We start from the raw sequence: 23683 nt of genomic DNA, 5'->3' as shown, positions 1-23683 counted from the left end.
CCTTCCTTTGAAGGGTGGTGCCCCGATGTAACTTTAATCAATTAAAGTTATTATTTAATATTAATATTTTTAATATTAATATTCAATATTTTATTTTGATAACCAAATTTATTGAATGCCGAAAGGCACACCATTTCATGGTATCACGTTTAATGCATTATTGCACAACAAAGGTAAGAACTTGATTGGGAGACAGTGGGGTGAAAGAGGGAAGCGAAGGGGATGAAGATGAAGATGAAGTTGATAGAAATGTAATTACAGAAGGTGGATTTGAAAATGAGGAGCGTATGTCATCTATCTTTTTTGTAAAGTAGTTGACAAAGTGGCTTGGTAGAAGGGTGGAAGTAGGAGGGGGACTGGAGGGATCAAGGAAGTTTGAAAAGATGGAGAACAGCTTTTTGGGGTTTGAAGTTGGGTCCATTTCTAAGAAAGTAATTTTTTTTACAATTTAAACTATTTAAACTGTTCAGTCACAAGCAAAGAAACATTTCAAGTATGCCGGAGTTAAACTGAGAGGCTTCTTACAATACTTATAGTCAATAATAATTTGAATCCAATCTATGCAAATGATATTACTCTGCAAGAGGCAATAATCAAAATGAGCCCTTTTACTTTGAATAATTACATTTTGTTCATAAGGGTTGATTATCTCTAAATAGGTACGAGCTACAATTTGGTATATAACATGAAATACTGTCATACTTGTAAGAAGTAAATAATCTGTGGATTTCTTCCACTACAGTGTGTAATCGTTTCTCAGTTCTATTGTAAACAAAATGTTCAGCTAAATGAAATAGTGAACAGATAAAACTTATCTGACTTAACTGAGTAACAATGTCATTTACAACAATGTTCATTTGCATGTATTTGAAGAGCCTGTGACAATCAGAGTTTCTTTGGACCCTAGCGCAGAGACAGAACACAGAGCAATAGTCAGTGGAAGTTCAAAAGCATTTATTATCCGATCCAACAGAGTGTACGATGATGTGAGGAAGAAGTGGAGAGCGAGTGATTCGCTCGAAAAATCCAGTCGGCGAGATCAGAAGGCAGGTGAGCTGGAGAGTGGATCCTGGAGACACAAGGAAGAAGACTGTCAGAAAAAAACGAGCAGAATGTCCCGGGAAATAAACTCTAAGTTCACTATTTAGAGTAGCCAAGGACGTGTACTACCACTGTGGTATCGTGGGCAAACTGGTGATGACTGGGAGGACGGCCAGGGTAGAAATCCTGCTGCTGTAGGTGTGGTGGTGAGGTTTCCCTGGCGCGCCTCGCCCAGTCATCAGGGAGGATGGCACACACATGCGGAGGAGAGAGCGACAAGGGAGGTGAGAGAGAAATGGACCGTGACTGGGTTGATGACTCTCTCTATCTCATAGGGGCCCACGAATCGGGGGGCCAACTTGAGTGACTCCACCTGGAGTGGAAGGTCCCAGGAGGACCACCATACTTTCTGTCCAGGCATGTATGTAGGCGCGGGGGCACGTCTGCGGTTGGCCATCCTCTCATTCCTGGCGGCTGTGCGGACAAACGCTGATCCTCCCTCCAGATCTTATGGCAGCGACGCAGGTAAGCCTGGACGGAAGGTTACAGCCACTTCCTCCTCCTGGGAGGGAACATGACGGTGAAAGGTGTCATACCTGTGTCGGAGCTGGTCAAGGAGTTGTGCGCATATTCCACCGTCCAGAACACTAAATGTGCACATATAGATAGTGTACAGTCTATAAACACATTAACGTGTTTGTCTTATTTGCTGTCAGGGCACAAAGATGAGTCAACCCAGGTCTCTTCATCACAGTTGGTTTTACATTGGACACAATTGAGACAGTGTGGTTTATCATGCCATTTAATATCCATCAATCTACAAAATTTAATTGTCTCTGTTTGGCTAATTAAAAGAATAAGTTTGTGTATCAGCAGGTGTTTTACACCTTTACAGTGAAAAGAGTAGTTCAGGATGCAGCAGTAAAGGTGTCATCATTTTGGGTGAACTATTAAAGGGTAACAGCAGTAAAGACAGGCTGTAAAAAAAAACTGCAAATGTGTTCTGTGTCATTACAGAGAGTGAGGCCAACTCACACAACTATCATTACTTTGCAGGCATGAACACAGTTACATATTTCACAGTTACCTCTAGGCTTCAACATCTTTACATCCCTTAAATCTTGGGAATGGATTGAGAGGTTCATCTTTGAACAAAAGAGACAAATATATATTTGCATATCTATAGATGACATTGGAAGGAATCTCTCGGAGACATGTCCAAACCAGTTCCTGTCAGTCGACAGTAAATGCAAACAAGGTCTCAGACTGATGCAATAAAATGTAGCTGGTATAAATAACAACTGTACAAGTGGGCGTGTTGGTCTTATAATGTGGTGTGGTGAGACATATTGCTGGTGCATCTGTCTTTAGGCCGCAGAAAGTAATTGCATTATTGACCAACAGCAAATAAAGTCAGTGTTATTTAAGGTAGCATTATCTAGATACTAATACGCACCCTTTAAGTGGCTGCATTACATGCATATACTCTATTATTATCTATTCACTCTGCAGAGAAGTGTTCTCTCTCACTACCTGACAAATTCGATTGGATAATTTGCCAAAGCCCATGAGTTTTGTCAGACCAGATTCTGCATTAGTATTATTATGGTCTGTATCTATTTAGTACATTTTCCCATTCATCCATTCATAGACATTCATACAGTACATCTATGGGTAGCACTTTTTCTGTGAGGGGCAATCTCCCCCCAGAGGAATCATCATATCCTGATTACCTAATTACTGAACTGGGGTATTTAGATATTTAAACATCTGGTCTGAAATGTAGGGATGTGGTCGAAGTCTGAAAATAAGTTGTGTTTGTGTTCCCATCTTCCCATGTTCCCACTGCTGTTAATGAGGAAGAAGCTAAATGCAGACTGCTAGAAACTAAAGTGAGCCTGTACAAATATGATACAGAGGTACTTACATCACTTATTTACATTCTGTCCTGAGGGAGCTCGATGAAATCATCCTAATGGGAACATGAATCTCCACAGGAGCATTGTTTACACTCGGACCTGTAGTGTTTACATACTGTACATAGGTTTTGGACAAAAGTGACATCCTGGACAATGGATTTATATGATGAGTTGGTTCACAGAGATTTAACAGGTGCTATGACACCACTGCACAAAAAGATGGTGTGAATTAGAGAGTGCTGGTCAAAGTTCAAATAGTAAAAACTTTGTAGAAATCATGATGGATTTATGGATGATTTATTTTCTTTCATTCATGAATCTCACAGCTCCATAAAGATCTGTTGTGTATTTTTTCTGAAAAAAAAATGAAATGAAATAGAAATAGCAATGCTAATTAAATATACCTACATTTTTTTCATGATGTGAATCCTGCTAAGTCATTCAAATGTCCATCTGTAACTTAGTTACAACTATTCAACTTTTACCATTGACTGTTACTCAATTACAGATCATTTTGATGGGTTCCAAGTTACCCACTACATAATGTGAGTGTCCAATCCTAATTAATGATATCAACAATCTGACTCACTGGTCAAAATGTCAATCATTGATATCAACAATTTAGTTCTTACTTTTGGCGATGTTGCAGATACCATCAACTGTTTTTGCATTACAGATATCATAACATGCAGTTATGGATTCTGAATATCTAAAATAAATTTCTGGCCAGTCAAGATTAAATCACTGATATTTTGTTCTGGAACTGTAACTAGTAAGAATGCAATTTCATTGATGTAGAAATCCATTTCAAAAGTAGGTGAAAATTCTATTCATAATAGATGGAATTATATCTAGGAACTCTACATTTTCCTTTTAGGTCGATATGAATGAATTTCCGTACCAACAAAATAATTCCTATGAGTAATAATTGCATTGTAGATACCTGGATCAAATGAATATGCTATTTAAAGCAACATATATTTATCAATCAATCAATTAATCAATCAATCAAATTAATTTTGTAAAGCCCATGTTCCCAGATCACAATGTTTGTCATTGGGCTTTAACAAGGTGTGATATCCTCTGCCCTTAAACCTCAACAAGAGTAAGGAAAAGCTAGCAACATTTTAACAGGGGAAAAATGTAGAAACCTCAGAGAGAGCAACATGTGAGGGATCCTTTTCCCAGGATGGACAGAAGTGTGGATATGTCGGTAAATAAAGTTTTATCAATAGTTGCCACGTGTAGCTGAGAACATCAACAAAATTACAATATTTACAACATTCATTACAAGAAACAGTTTGTAACATAATGGAAACGTGTCCACTTTTATTGCCAGCAATTTTAGAAAATGTGAGTAGGCATATTGTATATCAAGCAGTCTTTTTGTTATCATAGTCCATGATCAACTGCCACCACGATCAGGATCCACAACCACGATATCTGACCATCATCCTCCATCATTTAAAGAATATGCAAATTGGGGCAGATATCTGAAAAGAAAGAAATGGGAAAATGACAGTGACACGTCCTGAAATGCTGGCATGTCAATCATATTAGAAATTGCAATTGTGGATTTCTTAAATCATTAAAAATAGCCAAACTACAAATTGCTATATGTAAGTGTCATATAAGTGCTACTAAAGCGCTACTTTTTGATTTATTTAAAAAAAAACATTATCCAAGGTGTCGTCGGAAGAGATGTGTTTTTAGTCTGCGGCGGAAGATGTGTAGACTTTCTGCTGTCCTAATGTCATTGGGGAGCTCATTCCACCATTAAGGAGCCAGGAGAGCAAACAGTTGTGATTTTGTTGAGGGGTTAGCTCGCAGTGAGGGAGCAACAAGCCGATTGGCAGATGCAGAGCGGAATGGACGGGCTGGGATGTAAGGTTTGACCATGTCCTTGATGTAGACTGGACCCGATCCGTTCACAGCACGGTTCGCAAGTACTAGTGTTTTGAAATGGATGCGGGCAGCCACCGGTAACCAGTGAAGGGAGCGGTAGAAAAAGCCATGTGTGTGAATGACAGAGCTGAGAGAGTTGTTGTACAGAGGGAAGAGTAGGGGACCAAAGACAGAACCTTTAGGGACCCCATGGCCTGTAGTGAGAGGACAAGGTTCAGACACAGATCCTCTCAAATTTACACAGTAAATGCGGTCATTGAGGTAGGATGAGAGCAGGGAGAGAGCAGAGCCTGAGACACCCAGGTCCTGAAGGGAGGAACAAAGGATCTGGTGGTTCATTGTGTCAAATGCAGCAGAGAGGTCTAGAAGGATGAGGACAGAGGAGAGAGAGGCTGCTCTAGCAGTGTGAAGTTGCTCAGAGACAGAAAGAAGGGCAGTTTCAGTACACTGCCTTGAAACCAGACTGGTGAGGATCAAGAAGGTTGTTATGGTTGAGATACGAGGAGAGTTGATTAAAGATAGCTCGCTCAAGAGCTTTGGAAAGAAAGGGAAGAAGAGAGACAGGTCTGTAGTTGTTTACTTCAGACGGGTTGAGGGTGGGTTTATTCAGGAGAGGGTTTACTCTTGCCTCCTTCAGAGAGTTAGGGAAACAGCCAGTTGACAGGTCGGGAGCAATAGACTGGAAGATGTTAGATGGGATGGGGTCAAGGGGGCAGGTGGTTGGGCGGGCGGAGGTTACCAAGGTTGGGAGACAGTCGGGTGAAAGAGGGAAGCGAAGGGGATGAAGATGAAGATGAAGCTGATGGAAATGTAATTACAGAAGGTGGATTTGAAAATGAGGAGCGTATGTCATCTATCTTTTTTGTAAAGTAGTTGACAAAGTGGCTTGATAGAAGGGTGGAAGGAGGAGGGGGACTGGAGGGGTCAAGGAAGTTTGAAAAGATGGAGAACAGCTTTTTGGGGTTCGAAGTTGGGTCCATTTCTAAGACAGTACATTTTTTAATTATTTAAACTATTCAGTCACAAGCAAAGAAACATTTCAAGTATGCCGGAGTTAAACTGAGAGGCTTCTTACAATACTTATAATCAATAATAATTTGAATCCAATCTATGAAAATGATATTACTCTGCAAGAGGCAATAATCAAAATGAACCCTTTTACTTTGAATAATTACATTTTGTTCATAAGGGTTGATTATCTCTAAATAGGTACGAGCTACAATTTGGTATATAACATGAAATACTGTCATACTTGACTTCAGTAAATAATCTGTGGATTTCTTCCACTACAGTGTGTAATCGTTTCTCAGTTCTCTTGTAAACAAAATGTTGAGCTGAATGAAATAGTGAACAGATAAAACTTATCTGACGTAACAGTAACAATGTTCTTTACAGCAATGTTCATTTCCATGTATTTTAAGAGCCAATGTTGTGTCTCGTTGTTTGTGCTTTAGCCAATCAGCTGGTCTCGATGAAGAGAATGAAGACGTTACCCTGAGCATCGTTTCAGGCCCTGATGCTGTAGAGGAATCTTCACCTGGTGTCACAGTTCCATCACAATGACAGCAGCTGAAGCAGGGCAGTCCAGATGTCTGTTCCTCCCACCGTCCCCCAGGCTTTTCATCGATGCCCATGTGAGCCTTGAAGCTCCTCAACGGGGCTACAGAGTCCCCAGGTGGTATCGTCTCCTGGACCCCACCCATAGGCTCCAAATGGTTGTTTGTTCTCCGAGCCGTCCTTGGAGCAACTTGCTTTGCTTTCACTGGTTGTGATCCTCTGTTTCTCCTGCACAGCGGTCCTGAGCCAGGGGCTTGTGAGTATCCCACACCCACCCAGTGCCTTGCAGCCTGGTCAAGACCACAAAAGGATCAACTGCAGCCCCTGCAGGAGTCTGGTTCCAGAGTCAGTCTTCAGTTTGTCAGTGTTTGATTTAGGCCTAAGCTTGTTAAAACCACCAGCAACTGTGTATGATTGCTGTCAGATGGCAGGAAGGAAACTGTACTGCACTGGAGGAGACTTTTCCACAACCTGTGTGATAGAAACCTCAACCACCTCAAGGCTTCACTCATCTATTTTCTGTTTACATGTTTTCTTTGTGTGCAGCTCTTCAGTTGCTGCATTTATCCCTTGTATTTTATGGATCCATGGTGGTAACCCAGACTGAGCAGTATAACAGGTATTATCTGTGAATTAATAGTCATATGAACACATTTTCCACCTTTTAATAAAAATATATATTTTTTAAATTACAGAGGAATCAAAAAAGGCTTATTTATTATGACACGCTTGAATATTCCCCCCAAAAAAGAAGAAAACAAAGTTTGAAAAATCCTGAATTAAACTAATGTGTCTGTGGAATCCTGGATTACAGAGACAACCACTCTGCATCAATCAAGAGTGGTGCAGAGGAGTAAACAATGTGGGCTAGCTAGCAAACAGCCACACTGTGCGCTGTGAGTCATGAAAAAGGTTAAGTGGCTGCAGGGAAGTACCAGCAGGAAAGGGCTGGGGGTCAGTCTCCTCCTCCATACAGACAAGAGGAAGGAGCGGTGAGATCTGTGTTATAAATACTGGCTTTGAGACAGCAGACAGCAGTGTGTACACAGGACATTCCCTCAGATCTTAGGAAAACAACCTGACTCAGGTGAGTGCTAGAGATTAGTTTGTGTAAGATACAGTAGATTTGTTTCAATCATCAGCACATTGTGCCTGAGCACCTGCTGAGTGCTCCTGCAGATTATTTGGTATAATTTATTGGATTTTATCTTTTAACTCTGTCCTCATTTGTTCTGTTCTCCCTTTCAGTCCTCACAACCACAGACATAATGGCAGGTTAGTGCTTAGGAACTATTAAGAATCCAAAAACATCATCACTGTCGAGATCTTGGTCATCACAGGTCATGAATAATCCTGTCTGTACCCAAGTGTGTGGACAGCCAGCCACAGTAATTGCTCCAAACATGTTTGTTTTTTCTGTGCACTGAAAGTCGATGCCTTTTTTTCTGCAGATGAAAGCTTTCAGAAGGAGTTCCTGGAGACTCACAATGCCTACAGGGCGAAGCATGGTGCGCCGCCACTGACGCTCAGCAGCGACATGAATGATTCATCTCAGAAATGGGCCGATCACTTGCTGCAGCTCGGTGTCTTCAAACACAGCGATACAAAGAATGGAGAGAACATCTACAACAAGACTGGCTCCGCGGCCGTGACAGGTGAGATACACAATCGTATTCATTGAAACATTTGAAATAAGGAATGCCACTATTCTAGACTGATCATTTAAAAAACTAAATGATTAAGCCCAATAGCACACTCAGGGGATTTGGTGCTGCAGCTTCACTTACTGCAGTGTAACCAGCAGCTCCTGGGGGCTGAAATTAACAAGCTTTAAGACATTCCTTAGTCAGTTGTGTAACTTAATGAGACTTCTTTACTCACTATGCTGTTACACTATGTTTAGCATTTACCACTACACCGTAATTTTCTCTTACAGCTTCATATGTTTGCCATAATGGCATTATTATCATTTTGTTTTTCAATCACCTCATTGTAGTTTGTTCATATTGTGTTCATATTGTGTTCTTTTTGTGCGTTTCTTTTCTCTTTAGGGAAAGAAGCTGTGGATGCGTGGTACGGTGAGATCAAAGACTACAACTGGAGCAGTCCTGGGTTCGGCATGAAAACTGGTAAAACACATAACATCTGATGGGCTCCATAGGGAGACATTGAATAAAGCCAGATTTGAAATGTGTGGGTAAAATATATATCACTTTAAGATAATGACTTTTATTTTTTTCTGTAATAATCTATCAAATTCAGTAGAAAAGCAAAACATTTATATCAACCTTTACTTTTAAAATATTATTCATTTATTAAAACACTGAGCAATTTAAGTTAGAAACACATCAGCACACATTTGTCCTCACTTCACTGCTGTGCTTCTTCTCGCAGGGCATTTTACTCAGGTGGTTTGGAAAGACACCACTAAACTGGGCGTGGGTGTAGCCTCTGTTGGTACCAAGGCCTATGTGGTTGCCCAATATTCTCCACCTGGCAACATGAACATGCCGGGATACTTCGAGAAAAACGTCCTTGAGAAAGGTAAGAAATCATCAAATTATTTATCTGTCAAACTAGACCACTGGTAATCACTCCATTACTTTAGTTTTACTGTTTGTCCACTAAATATTATACTTTTCTTACACTACATGTATTCGACCACACTATCATTTATTTTTACTTTGAAGATTCCAGTTTTACATAAAAAACACATGGCCCACTTCTATATAAAATGCATGTATGTATTATTTAATGTTTTAATGTGTGATATATAATAGCATTCAAATACAACATTCATGTAATATATTGACTGTATATGCAAAGGAGTCCGTTTCTAGTTACTTTAGGAATGTTAATCACACTTTGCTGCACAAACCTATGATCTTTTACTCATATATATATATATATATATATATATATATTCTAAATGCAGTCATTTTACTTGTCACTCAGTATATTTAAACTGCCACTTTTTAAAGCTGCAGACACATAATGACCTGTTTTGGTTTTAAAAACACACAGAGGAATGCTGCAGCACTGGATTTATAAAAGAATCGTGAAATGGTAGTTGTGGTTCACTGTCAGTGAGCAGAAACTCGTACATCACAACAAACCAGTTATGTTGGATCCAAAAGCTTTTTTTTATGTGCTTGATGCAACAGCTATTAGAGGATTATCTCCTGCTCACAGTATGTAAGGTATACGAGGACATATGTCTTCTCATGCAGCCACTTGTGGGTAATCTAGCAGGTTTAAGTTGTTCCTATGTTTTTCCCTGCAGCAGCAGCAGCAACAGTCGTGTGTTTCTGGTGATTCGGCTTAAGTTTAACAAATGACTTTTACAGGTAGTGGACAAGTGGGGAAAGGAACAGGCAGCAGCCCCAGTGGGGGTTCTGACAAGAGCCAAAGGAAACGTTGCACACTGCTATAGATGACCTAGACCGTCCCTGCTGCTGCCTCTTAATATTCCATGTTGTCAATGAAAAATTAAAGCTTGTCTTATGAAATTGTTTTAATTGAGAATGCTTTTAGGAGTAATTTCTACGCTATTAGAGAGAATTTCAGTCAGCAATGACTTCTGAGTGATTAATACCTACAAAATAAACACAATAAAAACAGGCCATCTCCAGATTGAGCTAAATTGACAGTGTAAAGTTCCAAAATGTACCACGAGGTGGCAGCATAATATAACTAATCGTGTCCCCTCTCTTCAGGTTGGATAATTAAAAAAGCTGAAATCGGATGCTTTCACATAAATCTGCAACTCACAGAAAGATCTATGTTTCTTACTTGTAGCTAGTGACTACAGTTCCCATAAAACTCTTTTCATAAGGTTTTATAAAGTGAAGCCAAGAGACACGAAACCAGCTGCACAGACCTTTCAGAATCAGTTTTTGATGTTATATTAGAATATGAATAATCTCAGTGTTTCAGAGTAACATAATGTTCACATACAAGTAATAGACTACATCCACTATAGTCTTATATATTCTGCTTCAGCTGATGTATTATCAGTTAGAATAGTGACATAAATGAATGCACTCTGTGTCTGTCCACATGCGGGGAGCGGGACGGCCTGATCGGAGCAAAGGACGTGACCTGCTGGATTTCAATCATCAGGTAAATACATGCACTGTGAAGGTCATCATTATATGTGCAGTATTTGACCATGAAATACCTGACAAGGCTGAAAAATATTTGCCTGGCCCCTCATCAACCATGTCAGTGGCTGGTATACAGCGCCCCCTGTGGCTGTCGGTGCTCACAGACAAGGTTCTGGTTCTAACCCACATAAAAAAATAGTTTGGGCTCAAATTTGACCGGACTGTGATCTGGTCCACATACCACGTGGAATGATGGCACTTGGACGGTCTGCTCCTATTTGCCAGATCTGGGCCACAATTAAGCCATAGCAATATCTTTGTTAGCCAAAGGTACCAAAGGTGGCACGAAATTGTACTATTTGGGCCAAATTCACCTTTTACCACACTGGCCATATTAGGTTCACATCCAGACTACACCTTGCCAAGAGCACAACTAAAAAATAACATTTGTTTTTTAGATATTTGGGACACATTTGCCATTTTACGAGTGGGCCACTTTAGGCCCACATCCATTTAGTCCAGGCCACAAGAAGGTCAGATGTAACACATCTTTGTCTGAAGAAGCCCACACATTAATGCTATTTTAGAATGTATCTGTTTCGACTCCAACTCACTGATAACACTTTCTTCATCAAGCGCAGGTCATCTTCCACTGAGTCCACCATGTTTCCACAGAAGACCAGAAGTAACCTCCCAAACACAGGCTCCAGGTCCATAAAGGCTATTAGAAAGTCTTAAATCCAATTGTTTTCATTCTACTCAAAATTTGGTCTTTGTTTGTTTTTATTTTGAACATCGTCTATTACTCAGGATGTGTGAAACTGTTTTGGACAATAAACATTAAATGAATTACACAAGACTCTCCTTTACATCTTTCCTGGATCTCAACTTTCTCAACTGCTGCCAGTGACACAAAGGGTGAACACATTTACTGTCTCAGGGAAACTACATTTCCCATGAGCCCTGTAGTTTTGTGATCCCTCCCCTTTGCTGGCATCTTGTCATGATGCAAGCCTGAAGCTGCCAGGAAATCTGCACTGCAGGCCTAAAGCCATTAGAGGCAACCAGTCTTTTAGCTGATGACATTTTAGTGAGGAATACAATATGGTTTATAGTTAACGTAATGCTACATGGAGCAAACTTAAGCTCATCTCTAAAACAGATGTTAATACTCTCAGTATTAATTACATGTCATTTGGCAGACACTTTTATCCAAAGCGAGTTACAATTCAACATCTATGAGGGGCCATTTAGGGGTTCAGTATACTGCCCAAGGACACTTTGGCATGCAGATGGGCAAGACTAAGGATTGAACCGCCAACCTTCTGGTTGAGAAAGGACATGTCTGGTTTTTGAGATGTTAGGCAAGTGAAAGAAGGCGGTCCTAGAAATTAGTTTTAAGTGAGTATTAAAGATCACTCCCAAGTTCCTGACTGTTTCATTGGAAGCAAGGGCAATGTCGTCTAGCGCAGCTATATCATTAGATAATGTATCTTTAAGGTGTTTAGGACCAAGTATTAGAACCTCTGTTTTATATGAGTTTTATAAGAGAAAATTGCAGGTCATCCAGGTTTTTATGTCCTTGAGACATGCTTGGAGTTTAGTTAATTGATTACATTGTTCAGGTTTTATTGATAAGTATAACTGGGTGTCATCTGCATAGCAGTGGAAATTGACAGTGTGTCCTGATAATGTTTCCTAGTGGAAGCATATATAATGAGAATAAAATTGGGCTGAGCACAGAGCCCTGTGGAACACCGTGGTTAACTTTGGTGCGCACAGATGACTCATCATTTATTTGAACAAATTGGAATCGATCTGAAAAATAGGATTTAAACCAGTTTAGGGCGGTTCCTTTAATGCTAGTTAACTGTTCTAGTGTCTGTAATAAAATTTGATGGTCAATAGTGTTGAATGCTGCACTAAGATCTAACAGGACGAGGACAGACACAAATCCCTGATCTGAAGCTATTAATGGGTCAGTAGTGACTTTTGCCAAGGCTGTCTCTGTGCTGTGATTAGCTCTAAACCCCGACTGGAAGTCTTCATAGAGATTACTTTCCTGGTGAAACTCACACAGCTGATTGGCTACAACCTTTTCAAGGATTTTAGACAGGAAGGGGAGGTTGGATATCGGTCTGTAAAAACTCAGAGTCCAGGGTGGATTTTTTGAGAAGTGGTTTGATTACAGCTAGTTTAAAGGTATGTGGTACATATCCTGATGATAATGAGAGATTGATTGTATTCAGTAACGTACTATCAATTAGGGGCAGAATTTCTTTAAGTAATTTTGTAGGAATGGGATCTAAGATACAAGTTGTGGGTTTAGATGATGAGACTATTTTGGTCAGCTGATCAAGGGTGATCAGAGAGAAGCTGTCTAAATAATTGGTAAGATTCTCAGCTGTTCCTGAGATTTCTGTTTTTGATGAATGACAGAGCTGAGAGAGTTGGTGTACAGAGAGAAGAGTACGGGACCCAGGACAGAACCTTTAGGGACCCCAGTAGTGAGAGGACAAGGTTCAGACACAGATCCTCTCCAAGTAACCCAGTAAGTGTGGTTGTTGAGGTAGGATGAGAGCAGGGAGAGAGCAGAGCCTGAGAGACCCAGGTCCTGAAGGGAGGAACAAAGGATCTGGTGGTTCACTGTGTCAAATGCAGCAGAACGGTCTAGAAGGATGACGACAGAGGAGAGAGAGGCTGCTCTAGCAGTGTGAAGTTGCTCAGAGACAGAAAGAAGGGCAGTTTCAGTTGAGTGCACTGCCTTGAAACCAGACTGGTGAGGATCAAGAAGGTTGTTATGGTGAAGATACAAGGAGAGTTGATTAAAGATAGCTCGCTCGAGAGCTTTGGAAAGAAAGGGAAGAAGAGAGACAGGTCTGTAGTTGTTTACTTCAGACGGGTTGAGGGTGGGTTTCTTCAGGAGAGGGTTTACTCTTGCCTCCTTCAGAGAGTTAGGGAAACAGCCAGTTGACAGGTCGGGAGCAATAGACTGGAGGATGTGAGATGGGATGGGGTCAAGGGGGCAGGTGGTTGGGCGGGCGGAGGTTACCAAGGTTGGGAGACAGTCGGGTGAAAGAGGGAAGCGAAGGGGATGAAGATGAAGATGAAGCTGATGGAAATGTAATTACAGAAGGTGGATTTGAAAATGAGGAGTGTATGTCATCTATCTTTTTTGTAAATAGTTGACAAAGTGGCTTGATAGAAGGGTGGAAGTAGGAGGGGGACTGGAGGGGTCAAGGAGGTTTGAAAAGATGGAGAACAGCAAAGAAACATTTCAAGTATGCCGGAGTTAAACTGAGAGGCTTCTTGCAATACTTATAATCAATAATAATTTGAATCCAATCTATGCAAATTAAATTACTCTGCAAGAGGCAATAATCAAAATGAACCCTTTTACTTTGAATAAGTACATTTTGTTCATAAGGGTTGATTATCTCTAAATAGGTACGAGCTACAATTAGGTATATAACATGAAATACTTTAATACTTGTAAGAAGTAAATAATCTGTGGATTTCTTCCACTACAGTGTGTAATCGTCTCTCAGTGCTCTTGTAAACAAATGTTCAGCTAAATGAAATAGTGAACAGATAAAACTTATCTGACTCAACTGAGTAACAATGTCATTTACAACAATGTTCATTTGCATGTATTTGAAGAGCCTGTGACAATCAGAGTTTCTTTGGACCCTAGCGCAGAGACAGAACACAGAGCAATAGTCAGTGGAAGTTCAAAAGCATTTATTATCCGATCCAACAGAGTGTACGATGATGTGAGGAGGAAGTGGAGAGCGAGTAAAATCCAGTTGGCGACATCAGAAGGCAGGTGAGCTGGAGAGTGGATCCTGGAGACACAAGGAAGAGGGAAATAAACTCTAAGTTCACTATTTAGAGTAGCCAAGGACGTGTACTACCACTGTGGTATCGTGGGCGAACTGGTGATGACTGGGAGGACGGCCAGGGTAGATATCCTGCTGCTGTTCAGAGGAATGAGCTGTAGGTGTGGTGGTGAGGTTTCCCTGGCGCGCCTCGCCCAGTCATCAGGGAGGATGGCACACACATGCGGAGGAGAGAGCGACAAGGGAAGTGAGAGAGAAATGGACCGTGACTGGGTTGATGACTCTCTCTATCTCATAAGGGCCCACGAATCGGGGGGCTAACTTGAGTGACTCCACCTGGAGTGGAAGGTCCCAGGAGGACCACCATACTTTCTGTCCAGGCATGTATGTAGGCGCGGGGGCACGTCTGCGGTTGGCCATCCTCTCATTCCTGGCGGCTGTGCGGACAAACGCTGGCCGAGCCTCCCTCCAGATCTTATGGCAGCGACGCAGGTAAGCCTGGACGGAAGGTTACAGCCACTTCCTCCTCCTGGGAGGAAACATGACGGTGAAAGGTGTCATACCTGTGTCGGAGCTGGTCAAGGAGTTGTGCGCATATTCCACCGTCCAGAACACTAAATGTGCACATATAGATAGTGTACAGTCTATAAACACATCAACGTGTTTGTCTTATTTGCTGTCAGGGCACAAAGATGAGTCAACCCAGGTCTCTTCATCACAGTTGGTTTTACATTGGACACAATTGAGACAGTGTGGTTTATCATGCCATTTAATATCCATCAATCTACAAAATGTAATTGTCTCTGTTTGGCTAATTAAAAGAATAAGTTTGTGTATCAGCCTGTGTTTTACACCTTTACAGTGAAAAGAGTAGTTCAGGATGCAGCAGTAAAGGTGTCATCATTTTGGGTGAACTATTAAAGGGTAACAGCATTAAAGACAGGCTGTAAAAAAAAACTGCAAATGTGTTCTGTGTCATTACAGAGAGTGAGTCCATATCTACAGGTGACATTGGAAGGAATCTCTCGGAGACATGTCCAAACCAGTTCCTGTCAGTCGACAGTAAATGCAAACAAGGTATATAAATAACAACTGTACAAGTGGGCATGTTGGTCTTATAATGTGGTGTGGTGAGACATATTGCTGGTGCATCTGTCTTTAGGCCGCAGAAAGTAATTGCATAATTGGCCAACAACAAATAAAGACAGTGTTATTTAAGGTAGCATTATCTAGATACTAATACACACCCTTTAAGTGGCTGTATTACATGCATATACTCTATTATTATCTATTCGCTCTGCAGAGAAGTGTTCTCTCTCACTACCTGACAAATCCGATTGGATTATTTGCCAAACCCCATGGATTTTGTCAGGCCAGATTCTGCATTAGTATTATTATGGTCTGTATCTATTTAGTACATTTCTAGTCTTGGTGACCAGTCAAAGCACTTTACAGTACAGTTTTTTCCCATTCATCCATTCACATAGACATTCATACAGTACATCTATGGGTAGCACTTTTTCTGTGAGGGGGAATCTCTGTGCTATGACACCACTGCACAAAAAGATGGTGTGAATTAGAGAGTGCTGGTCAAAGTTCTAATAGTAAAAACTTTGTAGAAATCATAATGGATTTATGGATGATTTATTTTCTTTCAGTCATGAATCTCACAGCTCCATACAGATCTGTTGAGTATTTTTTCAAAAAAAATAAAGAGTTGAAATAGCAATGCTAATTAAATATACCTACATTTTTTTCATTCACCCATTTTTCATGATGTGAATCCTGCTAAGTCATTAAAATGTCCATATTTAACTTAGTTACAACTATTCAACTTTTACCATTGACTGTCACTCAATTACAGATCATTTTGATGAGTTCCAAGTTACCCACTTCATAACGTGATTGTCCAATCCTAATTAATGATATCAACAATCTGACTCACTGGTCAAAATGTTCATTCTTGATATCAACATTTCAGTTTTCACAAGTAGAATCAGGATCCACCACCAGGATATCTGACCGTCATCCTCCATCATTTAAAGAATATGCAAATTGAGGCAGATATCTTAAAAGAAAGGAATGGGGAAAAAGACAGTGACACATACTGAAATGCTGGCATGTCAATCATATTAGAAATTACAATTGTGGATTTCTGACATTTTAAATTATATTTTATATTTACAATACACATGTGGAATTTCAGCTGTAATTTCATCTGTAATAATACTTTACTAATACTGAAATTTTTCTATTTTTACATTAAATTTCATTTAGCTGATGCTTTTATCCAAAGCAACTTACAATAAGTGCATTCAACCATGAGGGTAAAAACCCAGAACAACAAGAATCAAGCAAGTACAATTTTGCAGCATGTATCTACAGGAACGGGTTGTTGCAGTAATGTTGGCAGTAAGGGAGAGATGACTGTCGAGTGTCACACCCAGGTTCCTAGCAGTCTGGGTGGGGGCTACCACGGAATTGTCAAAGATAATAATCAGGCCATGGGTGGGAGAGTCTTTCCCTGGAAGGAAAAGTAGTTTGGGCTTGTCAAGGTTGATTTTCAGGTGGTGTGCAGACATCCACTGAGACATATCAGTCAGACAGGCAGAAATATGTGCTGCTACCTGTGTTTCAGATTGGGGAAAAGAGAGGATTAGTTGGGTGTCATCAGTGTAGCTGTAGTAGGAAAACCCATGTGAGTGAATGACAGAGCCGAGAGAGTTGGTGTACAGAGAGAGAGTAGGGGACCCAGGACAGAACCTTTAGGGACCCCATGGCCACTAGTGACCCATAGAGATTGTGTCTGTCCACCGTCCCATTAAATTATTTAAATCAAACAATAACAGAGGGAGAATTCCACAAAAAAATCTAATACAAATTAACACAACCTCTGCAACAACTCAGGAAACAAAGAATTTTAAATGTGGTCTTTTTTTAAACATAAGATCATTATCATCAAAGGCTATTTTTGTTAATGAACTAGTCTCAGATCAAAAAATAGATTTATTGTCCCTCACTGAGACCTGGCTGCATCCTGATGAATATGTCAGTCTAAATGAATCTACTCCCCCCAGTCATGTAAATTCACACGTTCCCAGAGAAGTTGGTCGAGGAGGTGGAGTTGCTGCTATTTTTAACTCCAGTCTATCAATTAATCCTAAACCTAAACTAAGCTACAACTCATTTGAATGTCTTGTTCTTAGTCTTCCACGCCCATCCAAGAAACACCAACAGCCAATCATATTTGCTGTAGTTTACCGTGCCCCTGGGGCTTATACTGAATTTTTAACGGAATTCCCTGAGTTTTTAATCAAACCTAGTCCTAAAGACCGATAAAATTATTATTGTTGGTGACTTTAATATTCATGTTGACAATAATAAAGATAGCCTTAGCGTAGCATTTATTTCGATATTAGACTCAATTGGTTTCAGTCAGTGTGTACACCAACCTACTCATTGTTGTAACCACACACTTGACCTTATATTATCATACGTGTCAAAATTGAACATCTAACGGTACTTCCGCGCAATCCAATCCTATCAGACCATAATTTAATAACCTTCGATTTTTCACTATCAGAATATATGCCACTAATAATAAACTAATTTTCTAGATGTTTACCTGATAGTGCTGTAGCTAAATTTAAGGAAATAATTCCGATTACATTTAAACCCGTACTATCCGTCGATATAAACAACAAATTCATTAAAAACCCTAGCTCCACTGAGATTGACCATCTCGTCGATAGCTCTGTAAACTCATTACGATTAACATTAGACTCAATAGCGCCTCTAAAAAAGAAACATATAAAACATAGTAAATTAGCTCTGTGGTATAATTCCAAGACACATGAGTTAAAACAAGTATCAAGAAAACTAGAAAGGAAGTGGCGCTCTAGCAACCGTGTTGAATATCTCCTAGACTGGAAGAGTGGTGTTAAAGCATATAAGAAGGCCCTCCACAAAGCAAGAGCTGCCTACTACTCAAAACTAATAGAAGAGAATAAAAACAACCCCAGGTTTCTCTTCAGCACTGTAGCCAGGCTGACTGAGAGTCACACCTCCACCAAACCCAGTATTCCTCGATCCCTAAATAGCAATATCTTTCTGAATTTCTTGAATGATAAAATTCTAACTATTAGAAATCAAATCAAACATCTCCTGCCCTCAATTGGCACTAATACCCCATCAAGAACAGAAATCTCAGAAACGGCTGAGAATCCTACCGATTATTTAGACAGCTTCTCTCTGATCACCCTTGATCAGCTGACCAAATTAATCTCATGTTCTAAACCAGACATGGGCAAAGTACGGCCCCCGGGCCGTATACGGCCCGTTGGGCTTTTTAATCCGGCCCGCCGAACTTGTCCAAATATTATTATTATTAAATTCAATTTTACCTTTCTCCTGTAATGCCCCCATTTCCCCATTAGATGGCGCACTTTGACGGGGAGTGTGGTGTATAGCAGCGGTCCCCAACCTTTTTTGCGCCACGGACCGGTTGGATGTCAGACAATATTTTCACGGACCGGCCTTTAAGGTGTGGCTACGGAGCCTCACTACGGAGGCCCTCTGGTAAGGCCTCTGGTGACATCGGTAGATTTTTTTTTTATTTAACGAAATTAACGAATTGTTAATACGCGGCCTCAAATTAATTATTGCGTGGCCACGTATTAACAATGCGTGGACACGAATTACTACTACTAATAATAATAATTAATATTTCGAACGAATCACAATATAATTATTAAACGAATTAACGAGATGACGCCCGTGCACGTCTTGCTGGTAAGTTACCAGCAAGACGGAGACGGACGGATACCAAAGCTCCATTACGCACACGCTGCGCCTCTGTGCGCTTTGGAGAGGTTTTGGAAGCGTCTTTACGCATATTAATATATTATTAGTTTATTAATATATTATCAATATATTATTAGTAATATATAAAGCTTTCTTAACAACAGCATCACGATATTGCCTTTTCCCCATCGCAAAAAAACTTCCCAGAGACGTTTGTTTTTTGCTCATTTTTGCTACCGTGTGGGTTTGTGTTTAGCGAAAAAGTCACGTGACCGAGACAAGCGTCTTGACATGCGTAAAGCATGAGTCATAACGGAGAGGATCCGGTTATTTTTCAAAATAAAACACCGTTCAGAATCAGATAATAAATAAAACAGAAATAATGTAAGTTGTTTATTCTTTCTGTGCGGCCTGGTACCAAATGACCCACAGCCCGGTACCGGTCCGCGGCCTGGGGGTTGAGGACCCCTGGTGTATAGGGCTCGAAAGGGGCTTCACTTTTTCGCTTTGCCCTGTGAGCCCTTCTGTAAAATGAGCGGATCAAGGAAACGAAAAGTGGACAATGAGTGCCGAGTGTTTAACACGGAGTGGACAACAAAATACTTTTTCACTTAAGTCAGGGGTGTCCAAACTTTTTTTCCCGAGGGCCACATACAGACAAATATACGAAGGACTGGGCCACTCACTAGACGTGAGGTATACTGCCTCACCTCTCATGCACTAATATTGGCAAAATCAATCAAATGCAGGTAAATTACATTCGATAATTGAACATGTTTGAAGAAAAAAAAGCCTCCATCAAAGCTCTCCATTAGTAGATTTTCATTTTATTTTTTACAAAAAGGTTGGCAGGTCATTCTCTCAGTGACAGCCTCAGATTGGTTCTTAGGGTGCTGATCCCCCTTCATTGTCCTGTATGAAGGGAGAGACAAGAAGAGAAATAGGGGATGTGGATATTTCAAGCTTATTACACAAATAAATGATTGGGCTTATTAACACATCAACTAACGTTTGTTAAAAAATTGTCATCAACTTTAATTGACTGAATTTATTAAGTAATTGGGCTTATTAACAAATGAAAACTGTGTGTATATTTTTAACTCACCTGTAATGGGAAGAATGTTGCGCTCAGTGGGAGCAGTGATGCTGCGCTTTGGTCTGAAGGATAGCTGGCAGGTCAGGAGTAAGTTTGGTGGTTGAGATGCGAAGGACGTCACGGAGATGGCTGTCGGTCGTTCTGGTTCTCAGTCTGCTTCTGTTCAGCGTTAACAGAGAGAATGTCTGCTCACAGATGTATGTTGAGCCGAACAGACTCATCATTCGTTTTGCGTGGCGTCTCATCAGAGGAAACTTGGCCTTTTCCAAGCTCCGGTAGAAGTCAGGTAGGGAGAGAAGCTGATGCTGATTCTTCAGAGAATCATCACACTGAATTTCGATCAGTTCTAATTGCAGACTCTCCTCCACTTCTTCTGCATCCATTGAAAATGGAGCCGCAAACAGTGTGATTTCCTTCTCAATGACAGAAAAATCTTGGAAGCGCTGACTGAATTCTGTCATGAGAGATGTGATCACAGACACATATTCTCCCATTTTTGCAGAGAGCTTGGCATTTGGAAATGCGCATTTGATTTCGGTCAGCGTGGGGAAGTGCGCTACATTGAAGTTGCGCAGTTGTGACTCGAAGAGACGGAGCTTCGCACGGATATACTTCATAACTGGCTATTGTTGCATTTTCTTGAGCTTTGTTAGCGCGGAAAAACTGTTGCTGCATTAGCAGGCTAGCTGCCATTTGCTTTACCTTCTCTTTCCGCTCGGCGCCAGTGTAGGACGTGAAGGTCTGATGTTTCGTTTCATAATGCCGTCGTACATTGTACTCTTTCATCACGGCAACACTCTCATTGCAAATCAAACAAACACACTTCCCCTTGGTTTCATAGAAAACCAAGGGGTCTGACATTTTCTGCACTCGCTTGCAATCTTGCGTCTCTTCGGTTCTGGCATTTCTGGTAACCCTGAGCAAATTTTTTCTTCGATTGCTTGCTTTGTGGAGACACTGCCTTGTTCAATACAATAGCGCCACCTAGTGTTTAAACTAAGAAGTGCAATACAGTGGGCCATAGTCCATTATATTTTTAGACTTTGATACGGGCCAATTAAAAATGGATGGCGGGCCACAGTTGGCCTGCGGGCCGTAGTTTGGACACCCCTGACTTAAGTCCAATCGAAGGCTGTATGCCTGATATGCCGAGAAACTGTCGCAGTTTTCAAGGAGTACAACATCAGCCGTCACTTTGCTACGAAGCATGCTAACTACGCTAGCAAGCAGTCAACGCAAGAACGGGCGGCTACGGCTCAGAGGTTGGCGGCTAATTTACAGACTCAGCAACATTTTTTTCACCGACAAACTGCGATTCAAGAGTCAACTACCAAGGCAAGTTTTTTGGTGGCATTCGAAATAGCAAAGGCTAGCAAGCCTTTCTCCGAAGGCGAGTTTCTAAAAGAATGCATGGTACAGACAGCAGATATCTTGTGTCCGGAGATCAAAAGCAAATTTGAAAAAGTCAGTTTATCACGCAGGACTGTGACTCGCCGTGTGGAACTGATTGATGAAAATATAGCCAGCCAATTAAAAAAAAAGTCTGATTCCTTTGAGTTATATTCACTAGCACTGGATGAAAGTACGGACGTAAAAGACACTGCTCAGCTCCTCATTTTTATCCGAGGCATTGACAACAGTTTTGCGACCATGGAGTCCCTGAAAGGAACAACGCGGGGAGAGGACTTGTATAACCAGGTGTCTGCTGTCATCGAATGAATGAAGCTACCTTGGAGTAAACTTGTCAATGTCACAACGGATGGATCGCCAAATTTAACTGGAAAAAATGTTGGGCTGCTGAAAAGAATCCAGGATAAAGTGAAAGAGGAAAACCCTGACCAGGATCTTATTTTCCTTCACTGCATCATCCATCAGGAATTCCTGTGTAAGTCTGTATTGCAGCTTAATCATGTCGTGAATCCAGTCGTAAAACTTGTGAACTTTATACGAGCAAGGGGACTTCAGCACCGTCAGTTTATTACGTTCCTGGAGGAAACTGATGCGGATCATCAGAACTGGCTTAGTGACTTTGCGTTTGCTGTGGACATATTTTCACTCATGAATGAGCTGAATGTGAAACTGCAGGGGAAAGATCAGTTTGTTCACGACATGTACAAACATGTGAAAGCCTTCAAATCCAAGCTCACTTTGTTCTCCAGACAAATTGCGAACAAATCTTTCGCTCATTTCCCCACACTTGCCATGCAGGAAGAGGCACCGCGAAACGCAAAAAAATACAGCAAATCACTTGAGGACCTGCACGGAGAATTCTGCCGTAGGTTCTCTGATTTCGAAAACATTGAACAGTCACTGCAGCTGGTGTCCTGTCCCCTGTCACAAGACCCTGAAACAGCACCACAGGAGCTGCAGTTGGAACTGATAGATCTTCAGTCTGACTCCGTCCTAAAGGAGAAGTTCAACTCTGTTAAACTGAATGACTTTTATACTTCACTTAACGGAGCCACGTTTCCAAACCTCCGGAGGACTGCACAGAAGATGCTGACTTTGTTTGGCTCGACTTATGTGTGTGAGCAGACATTCAGCGTCATGAACGCCAACAAAGCCCGTCACAGATCAAAGTTAACGGATCAGCACCTCAGATCTATCCTGAGAATTGCCACAACCAAAATAACTCCAGACTTGGATGCACTGGCAAAAATGGGAGATCAACAACACTGTTCCCACTGAAACTGAAAGTGATGATGTGTTGCTGCAGCGAGGTTGGAGCCAAATCTCCGACACACAGCCTGCGTGGCTGCTGTAACCTGTTAATGTAGATAATAAAGAAGTTCAAGTGAGGTAATTGGTTTGGGCGCAGGCCTCAGATGTTTTCATGATGTTTGATCAGTCACGTTACGACATTTTTTTGTATTGTTCATGTTCGTGCAATTTGTTAAATTGCCTTGCAAATAAATGCTTTGCTACCTGTTAAAGTCCAAATCCTTTCATGTAATGATTTTTACATGTCATTTATATTTCACAGTTCACACAAACACTCCATCCATCTGTTCCTGGCCCGGCCCCTCTGTCAAATTTTAGAACCCACTGTGGCCCGCGAGTCAAAAGGTTTGCCCACCCCTGTTTTAAACCAACAACTTGTATCTTAGATCCCATTCCTACAAAATTACTTAAAGAAATTCTGCCCCTAATTGATAGTTCGTTACTGAACACAATAAATCTGTCATTATCATCAGGATATGTACCACAGTCTTTTAAAATAGCTGTAATCAAACCCCTTCTCAAAAAAACCACCCTAGACCCAGAGGTTTTAGCCAATTACAGACCAATATCCAACCTCCCCTTCCTGTCTAAAATCCTAGAAAAAGTTGTAGCCAATCAGCTGTGTGAGTTTCTCCAGGAAAATAATATATATGAAGACTTTCAGTCTGGGTTTAGAGCTAATCACAGCACAGAGAC

General features: G+C 40.9%; 1 protein-coding gene and 1 long non-coding RNA gene across 4 annotated transcripts; both read left to right on the top strand.

Annotated features, from left to right (window-relative positions):
* The first annotated feature begins 7304 nt into the window (after nucleotides 1-7304).
* Nucleotides 7305-11366, top strand: LOC117767898 (Golgi-associated plant pathogenesis-related protein 1-like). Of its 3 annotated transcripts, none has more exons than XM_034595882.1 (7): nucleotides 7314-7509; nucleotides 7671-7697; nucleotides 7874-8077; nucleotides 8474-8551; nucleotides 8817-8968; nucleotides 10499-10544; nucleotides 11170-11366. In XM_034595882.1, the coding sequence occupies exons 2-6, from the start codon at nucleotides 7691-7693 to the stop codon at nucleotides 10502-10504; spliced, it is 447 nt and encodes a 148-aa protein (XP_034451773.1). In that variant the 5' UTR covers nucleotides 7314-7509; nucleotides 7671-7690; the 3' UTR covers nucleotides 10505-10544; nucleotides 11170-11366. The 3 variants fall into 3 exon arrangements, with proteins under 3 accessions (XP_034451770.1, XP_034451773.1, XP_034451772.1); XM_034595881.1 differs by having other exon boundaries at nucleotides 7316-7509; nucleotides 11165-11364; XM_034595879.1 differs by lacking the exons at nucleotides 10499-10544; nucleotides 11170-11366 and adding an exon at nucleotides 9770-9934 and having other exon boundaries at nucleotides 7305-7509; nucleotides 8817-8966.
* Nucleotides 11367-19662: 8296 nt separating this feature from the next.
* LOC117767925 lies at nucleotides 19663-21556 on the top strand. Its single transcript, XR_004614961.1, has 2 exons — nucleotides 19663-19785; nucleotides 21387-21556. It is a non-coding gene; the product is annotated as an uncharacterized LOC117767925 (long non-coding RNA).
* Nucleotides 21557-23683: the final 2127 nt, after the last annotated feature.

Source organism: Hippoglossus hippoglossus, chromosome 9 (genome assembly GCF_009819705.1).
Source record: "Hippoglossus hippoglossus isolate fHipHip1 chromosome 9, fHipHip1.pri, whole genome shotgun sequence".
Taxonomy (NCBI): domain Eukaryota; kingdom Metazoa; phylum Chordata; class Actinopteri; order Pleuronectiformes; family Pleuronectidae; genus Hippoglossus; species Hippoglossus hippoglossus.
This window is presented reverse-complemented; position numbering and strand designations above follow the sequence as displayed.

Bases quoted from the DNA above. Each gene is read 5' to 3' on its own strand.
- LOC117767898 (XM_034595879.1), top strand. The intron at 8,078-8,473 runs GTGAGATACACA...TTTTCTCTTTAG, and splicing joins TGGCTCCGCGGCCGTGACAG to GGAAAGAAGCTGTGGATGCG. The intron at 8,552-8,816 runs GTAAAACACATA...TTCTTCTCGCAG, and splicing joins TGGGTTCGGCATGAAAACTG to GGCATTTTACTCAGGTGGTT.